The 7,677-nt window shown below is 60.0% G+C and overlaps 1 protein-coding gene across 4 annotated transcripts in view; it reads left to right on the top strand.

The window, feature by feature from the left end:
• Positions 1-643: 643 nt before the first annotated feature.
• Positions 644-7,677, top strand: part of Nfic (nuclear factor I/C) — a 35,729-nt gene continuing 28,695 nt past the window's right edge. For 2 of the 4 annotated variants that reach the window (XM_030244940.1, XM_006513335.4), the window contains exon 1: positions 644-1,777. In XM_030244940.1, the coding sequence (XP_030100800.1) occupies positions 1,775-1,777 (3 nt within the window). In that variant the 5' untranslated portion in view covers positions 644-1,774. Of the gene's footprint in view, positions 1,778-5,389; positions 5,488-7,677 lie in introns of those variants that run through there. The other 2 variants (NM_026756.2, NM_008688.3) reach the window with 1 other exon arrangement.

Here is a 7,677-nt window from a genome sequence, read left to right as displayed (position 1 = left end):
CCCCAGCCTTGAGGCTTAGGCAAAAGGTTCTGCAGCTGAAAGTCAGCTTCAGCTACACAGTGAGTGGGCTAGCCTGGGCTGTATCATCAGAACTTGTCCCCATAATTGAAAGCCAACAGAGAAGATGCGAGTGTGGCTGGGGTCCTTGCCCGGCACATGCACAGTTTTTTAAAAACAAAAACAAAAACTTTCAACCACTGTAGAGTTTGGCCTTCCACACTGTCTTGACGGAGGTCAAACGCACTGTGGGTTGAGGTTCACAGGGTTCACCCAAGTTCAAACCCCAGACGTAGCAGGTCTTTGCTGGACGACTTTGGAGATTCTCATTCTCATTCTCTCTCTCATTCTCTCTCTCTCTCTCTCTCTCTCCTCCTCCTCCTCCTCCTCCTCCTCCTCCTCCTCCTCCTCCTCCTCCTCCTCCTCTTCTTCTTCTTCTTCTTCTTCCTCTTTCTTCTTCATTCATGAAACAAAAATAAAGACAGAACCGACCCGAAACTTGCTCCATAGTCCAGGCTGCCTTTGAACCCTCAAGCTAATCCTCCTGCCTCAGCCTCCACGGTGGAAGGGGCGCTGGGATGACAGCAGGCATGTGTCACCACTGAGACAGAGTTGAGAAAGTGACACACGACTCCTGCCTGTCTCAGGCCTGAAAATATTTACTCTGTGGCTTTTACAGAACAACAAAAACGTGAGTGACCTTGGAGTTAATGTGTGACCAGGCCTTGTCTGGAGCTGGGTCCCAACTCTCACTCCCCTCCTCCCCCACAACCACCACCACGTGGTCTGAGCATCTTGCCCAGGCTGGTTTTGAGCCTGTCACCCTCCTGCCTCATCCCGGACTGGCTGCTCTCCAACCCTTCTTCTCTGTTCTCACATCCAACCCGGAGTGGGGAGCTGCTAGGATTAACAGAGCACAGTTAGAGGTGAAAAGGGGAGGGGGCGGCAGCTCTGAGCCTGTCTCCGCGCGGTTAGTTTGAGAAGTGCCCCGCCCATCTTTGGCACCCGCTACCTTGTCTTCAGCCCTGGAGATGGCAGAGCCGGCGGTGTGCTGCTGGCTTCTCCGTGCTGTTCCACCTCAGGGAGGTGAACTGCCCTCTCTGAACTCCATGGGTTCGGTTACAGGAATGGGAATGTGGGTGGGGAGTAAAGGCCGGGACTAGGGGGGAATCTACCGGATGAAGAGGTGAGGGAAGGTGAACGGGCGTGCACTAGCGTGCCCAGGGCACCCACCCTCAACTGTCCCTCAAATTCTAGGTCAAAGCTTCTGGCTGCGACTTGGGGCCCGGGTGAGTGGCAGAGGATGGCAGAGGATCCCAGAGTGGACGCCCGGGGAGGTGCGGCGGAGGGGTGGGGACTGCCGCGCTCCTGACTCCTCCCGGAGTGGGGGGACACCTGGCCGGAGCAGAGCCTGCAGCGTGGCACCTGTCACTCCGGGCGTGCAGACTCCACTCCGCGGCCTAGAGGCTCTTGTCTGGCGCGTTGCGCCGTGCGCGACCCGGTGTCGCCTGCACGCGTGTCCGCGACCGCAAGTGTGCACGAGCACGCGCGCGCCCGCAGACGGCGGACTCGCCGCTGGGGATGCAAGCGCGGACACCGGAGCAGCGGCAGCCTCGGTCTGCAGCCGAGGACCGGCCGGAGCGCGGGCTGGGGGGGAAGAGGCGGCGGGGGGCGGGCCGGGGGAGGGTCCGCGGGCGGGGCGGGCGGCTCCCCACGCGCCTCCCCACGCGCCTCCCCACGCGCCTCCCCGCCGGCCGTCGCCTCGCCGCACAGCGCCATGGTACGTCTCCGCCCCCGCTCCCACTCCGCGCGGGGGACTTTCCCGGGGCGCCGCGCGTGGGGTCTGTGGGGAGCTGCGGTTTCTGGGAAGATGGAGGGAGGGAGGGATGATCGCAGTCCTCCCTCCCTCCCTCCCTCTCTCCCTCGGGGGCGGAGCCGGGCCGGGCTCGCCGGGACCCCGAGTGCGCAAGGGTCCCCGGTGTGGACAGTGGGGTGTGCGGGGCGGGGCTCCCGTGCTCCCCCACCCCGTCTCCACCGTTCCCCCCTCCCCGTCCCCACCCGCGTCGGGGGGGGGGAAACTCAGCGGCGGCGCGCGCAGCTTAGCGGAAAATGGCCGCTGCGCCCGGTCGCCCCGCCCACCGCCGCCGTCCGCAGCCCCCGGGACCGCACTCGAGAGGCTGCAGCCGCGGGCCAGGCCCACGCACGCGCCAACTCGGCGGCTGCGGGTGCGCGTGCGCGTGCCCGTGAGGAAGCTCGGCCCCGGCACCGGGCCGCTGCCACCGCCGCCGCCGCGTCCCTGTCTGCTCCGGAGGGGAATCCCCGCGCGAGTTTAGTTTTTTATATCATCTTCTAAATATAGACCGGCAAGGCCGAGCCGGCAGCCGCTGATTTTGCTTTGACCTCTCACCCCGTTGGAGGTGTTTGGAGAAGGGGAGCACAGGGGGAGCCTCAGGACACCCCAACTCCCGGTGCTCGGACCGCTGCAGTACATAGGCGGGAACGCGGCGTCCGCACAGACAGGCCCCGCCGCACAGCGACACCCCCCCGCCCCCCGCCACGGCCCGGCCCGCACGAGCTGTCACTAGCCCCAAGGGACAGCCCTCCTGCAGCCATACACCTCGGGGTCCCCTCCCAGAGCCAGTTTCTCCCCCCTGCAACATGAGAAGGGCCTCCCTTCGAACTCCTTAGCCATGCCACCACTCTGCCTGCGTGACCCCTGTGCGGCTTGCAGTGTTGGCTCGGTAGTGACACCCGGAGGGTGGGTGGAGTGGGGTCAGAGACTGAACCACTCCAGGAACTTTAGTCCTGCCTCAAAAGTTTGTTTAGGGGAAGCTGGGGGCGTGGCTTGAGGCGGAGCCCTACAAGAATCCCCAGTGAATGGATTGGGGGTGTGGCCACTGGTCTAGCCTGCAGAAGGACCTGGGTTTGGCCCAGGAGCAGGTTAACGCTATGGAAATATACGTAATCATAGCCACGCCCATTACCTCAGTTGTCCCTGAAGTGTCCTAGCTCAACTCTCAACCGCTGCTCTACAGCCCAGGAATAGCCACCATACAAGTCACGTAGTCAGTCGTTTATAAAGCTGCCTGTGTTCCCAGCCCTCAGGAGGTGTGTTGGGAAGGGAGAGGATGAGGAATTCAAGGCTAGCCTGAGCTACATGTGACCATGGCTGGAGCAAACCTACAGAAAAAGAAAGTGAAACGCTGAGTTCTCAGGCAGGGTCTGCAGCTGTGCATCTTAAGCAGGGATGACTGTGCCCTGGGGACAGTTGTGAGTTGTCACTGCCATTGTGTAGCAGTTGGAAACCAGTGTCAGAGACACCTTGTCCCAAACCCTGCTGGGTTAGTGACAGCAATTCCTGCCTGGGGACCCTGCCTGGATGGACCTTGGAGACAGCCCCAGGTCGCCCCCCTTTTTTCCTGGCTGTATATGATTTTAGGTTGTCCCTGGCTGAGGCTTGGGGCTGGGTTGCCCTGTGCTGGACCCAGTTGGTGGAAGTTTGTGTTGGTGGCCATGTCTCTCCCTTAGTGCAGTTGTGTTAGGGACAGTTCCAGAGGCAACTGTGGTAAGAATAACAACAGCAAGATGCCTTTATTTTTAGATAGCATCTCTCTCTGTAGACTAGGTTTGACCACAGAGATCCACCTGCCTCTGCCCCCTGAGCACTGGGGTTAAAGTCATGCACCACCATGCCTGGCTTTAATTTGTATATTTAGATTTATTTCTGTTTATTTTGTTATTTATATCTGTGTGCCCCACATGTGGGGGTGTCGGGGTCCCACGACCGTTGTGAGCTGCCATGTGGGTGGTGCTGGGAACCGAAACTGGGTTCCTCTGCTAGAGCAGCTGGGACTGTAACTGCTGAGCTGTCTCTCCAGCACCCTGACTTTTTATTTTTTTAACAAATGGGTCATATGCAGCTGAGGTACAAGTCTAGTGTCCTCCTGAGCCTCCCGATGCACCCTTGGCACATGGTCACCTCGGTGCTGGTGTCTGCTTGCATCTCCACAACCCAGAACATTAGACACCCACGGGGAAACTGAGGTTCAGGGAGAATGATGTTTATTGGCTGGGACAGAGCCACACATGCACACTATGCATGCATTGAACCTGCTGTGTGCTGTCCCTAATATAGGGAGGTGATCAGTATGGGCTCATGTAGCCCAGGCTGGCCTTTGGCTTCTGACACTCCTGCCTCTTCATCCCTGCTGGGATGACAGGTGTGGGCCCTGGTGTCCTGGACATCCCAAGGGCGCGCATCCAATCTGACAGGTGGTTTGGTCAGTATCCGTGGGTACTCCTAATAGTGTCACTCACAGGCATCTCCTGGGGTATGGACCAGGTGGCCGGTGTGCCAGGCAGGCACCTGGGACCCGACACCCCAACCAGTGGTTTCCTTCTCTGGGCCTTGGCTTCACTGGAATTACAGTGATAACGGATTAAAGCATCTTACTGCTCTGTAGCACACTCTCCCCCCAGCCCTCACATCCCATGTCCTTGGGTCCCTGGGAGAGAAATAATTGAAAAAGGCCTAGACTTGTGAGTGGACACTGGTGGCCGGGGTGGGGGTGTGCAGGCTTCTTCAGACGCTGCCTTCAGAAAGGTGATCTCCAGCTGGGCAAGGCCCAGCATACCTGTCTTCCCAGGAGGCTGAAGTAGGAGGATCCAGAGTTCAAGGTCATCTTTAGCTACATAGTGAGTTCAAGGCCAACCTGGGCAACATGAGACTCTGGCTCAAAAATAGTAATAATTAAAAGAAAGGAAGGAAGGGAAGAAAAGAGAAGAAAAATGAAGTTAGTTGGAGTGAGATTTCCCTGTGCCTCAGATTCCCCAAATATGAAATGGGCAGCCTGGACACTGATCTAAACTTGGGGACCTGGTTGGCCTGGATCACCCCACTCTGCTCTTTATCACACAGTAGTGTCAGAGCCTGGCCTGGCCTTGAGTCCTGCACCGCACCCTTCCCAGGGACCCCATACCTGCTGCTAGACCACTTATTGGCTTTTTAAGGGAAAGCCTCCCACACTGGTCCCCCTCTACCCTACTGGCAGTGGCCACTTTGAGGGCACAGGTGAGGGGACAGATGGAGTTTGGGGTACAGTTGGGGGCAGAGGCAGGCTGCTGCAGGGACTCAGGTGGGATGTGGGGGGCAGCTAAGGGCTCAGCCCCATCTCGTGGACCTGATCGCTGTGTCCTCCTCTACAAATGGATAGCTCTAGAGGGAGGGGACTAGGGGGTCCGCGTGTAGAGACATAGTTTGTTTGTTTGTTTGCTTGCTTGTTTGCTGTCGGCGATTTCTTTGAAAGTTGGATGCGGGCGGCAGGGAGGGAGCGGGGGCGGGCGAGAGGCGGCGCGGGGCGGGGAGGACGGCGGAGGGAGGAGCGGGAGGGCGGCTGCAAAAATGACTCAGTAAGTTCGGCGGCCGCTCGGCCTCTGCGCCTCCGGTGCCAGCGCCCCGGGATGTATTCCTCCCCGCTCTGCCTGACCCAGGTACGCACCCCGCTCCCGGCCTGGCCCCGGCCCGCACCCCGGCTCCACCTGGAACCGCATTCTTGCAGTCTGGAACCTCCCCTCCGCAGCGGGGGTGGGAAAAAAAAAGCGCGCGCGTCCTCTCTACCCACCCTCTTCCAGGCCAGGGTGTTCCTGGCATGGACCTGGGGTGCGGGCAACTCTTGAGATTGGGGATTCCATCCTCGTTAAGCTTGATTGCACACTTGGAACCCCATTTTCTGGGCCCCCACTTTGATCTAAATCGGCTGTTTTTGGAACTCTCTCTCGTCTTGGCTGGATGGGGGGGGGGGCTGGCGTCCTCCCCACAGCCCTCACCCTTTGCACCCAGGAAGTCTGGGTCCCCTCCAGATGGAGAAGAGAGTAGGTGTCCGCAGGAAGCACCCCACCCGCACGTAGAACGCTCCCCACCCGCCCGTAGGACTGATCTTGGGGTTCCCTGCTGCACTGTAGGTCTCCCTAGCTGTGCGGTAAAGGGACCCCTAGACTATTTGTTCGCGAGTTCTTGGTTTCCCAGGTGGCCGCCCCCCCCTCCAGCTGGCAGTGTCCCCCTCCATTTCAGGCCCACGTGTGCGCGCGAAGGGGGAGGGGCGCGCGAAGTTGGCGCGCGGGGGGAGGGGCAGTCTTGCGGGTGTCCATCGCGGGTCCCCCCCCTTCCCTGGCTCAGCTCCCCCCCAGCTCCGCATTGATTCTTGAATTATTGAGCCGAGCAGGCGCTGCCAGGCGGCTGGCGGGAGGAGCAGAGGCCAGGGCTGGAGGAGGAGGAGGAGGAGGAGGAGGAGGAGGAGGAGGAGGAGGAGGAGGAGGAGGAGGAGGAGGCCGCGGCGGCGGCAGGGGACTGGCGGACACTGCGTACTAGGTGGCCAATCCAGCACCTGCCCTGCTGTGCCCCTCTGGCTGGGTTCCAGCATCTGAGGGAGAGTGGGGAGGGGTGCATCCATCCCTCCAGGGGACCCCCCTTCAAGGAGCCCCCCAGCTGTGTCTGCCCCCTGGAATCATAAGCCTGTCTTTTCCAACTCCACAGCCTCTTGTGATTTTTTTTTTTTTTTTTTTGCTGTGTCTGCCTCAGTTTCCCCTGAAAGAGAGTGAGACATAGTGGTCTCCAGACTGTGTTGGTTCTGGGAATTGCAGTTGTCTGATGTCCTGAGGAGAACTTTGTGAGGGCCATGGTTGTTTTTGCCAGGGAAGACCCAGGTAGCCCATCTCAGGGACAGGATCCTGGGGTCCTCCACTCCTGCGGGTCCCTCCATCTTGGTAAGAGGTGCAGTTCTGTGATCCCCAGGGGAGACCCTCATACTGAGGGAACCCCAGCCTGCCCTACCCAGGGTTCCCTGGTGACCTTGGATAAATGCCTGCCCCTCTGCAGGCCTCAGTTTCTACTTCAAGTGAGATTTGAGGAGTGGGTCACCCCACAGCCCAGGGCAGGCGTTGCTCAGTTGCCGCCAGAGCACCGGCATTGGGATGTAATTGCTGTGTGACCCCAGGGAGACTGGAGTCTCTGTGCTGACTGACTACTGGTGGCTGAGAGGTCTGAGGCAGACGTGGCCGGCTGGAAGGCAGCCTGGGCACGTGGAATTCCCCGTCCTGGCCTTCTGGAGGCCTCCATCCAGGCTGCTGCTGGGAGCTGGGGGCGGGGGCAACCCCAGTGCTGGCTCCAGCCCTGAGGACTTAGTGTGGCCTTGGCCTCAGTTTCCCCCATAGGAGGGTGTGGGTCGATCTGGCAGGAAGGATGCCACCCCTGTGATCTCCCACTCACCCCCTCCTACCCTGAGGGAGTCCCCCATGGGATCTCAAGAGTCCCCTGAATTCCAAGTGTGGTCTCTCCAGCTCCACACAAGCCCAGGCTGGACAGAAGGACCCAAGGAGCAACGCTGCAGCCCCCCAACCTCTCCGCCCTGCCCCCCCCCCACATGTCACTCATGGTGTCTGCCTTGACCTGTCTCTGTCTCTGTCTCTCTGTCTCTCTTCACCCGTCCCTCCTAAATCGGCTAATTTTACAGCCAGGGTTCAGACTGAAATAACTCCTTTGCTGATCCAACCGGATCCTACCGGGAGCCTGGCCCGGGGCGGGGTTGGCCCTGATGTCAGTGTCCATGCCAGGGCACCAGGTGCCCAAGAGAATTCTGGGAGCTCCATGGGTCCCCTGTGCCGTCTGTCACTCTGGGTGGTGAC

This window comes from Mus musculus, chromosome 10 (assembly GCF_000001635.26).
Source record: "Mus musculus strain C57BL/6J chromosome 10, GRCm38.p6 C57BL/6J".
NCBI classification, from domain to species: Eukaryota; Metazoa; Chordata; class Mammalia; order Rodentia; family Muridae; genus Mus; species Mus musculus.
Note: the sequence above shows the minus strand (reverse complement) of the source record. Positions and strands in the feature narration are given on the sequence as shown.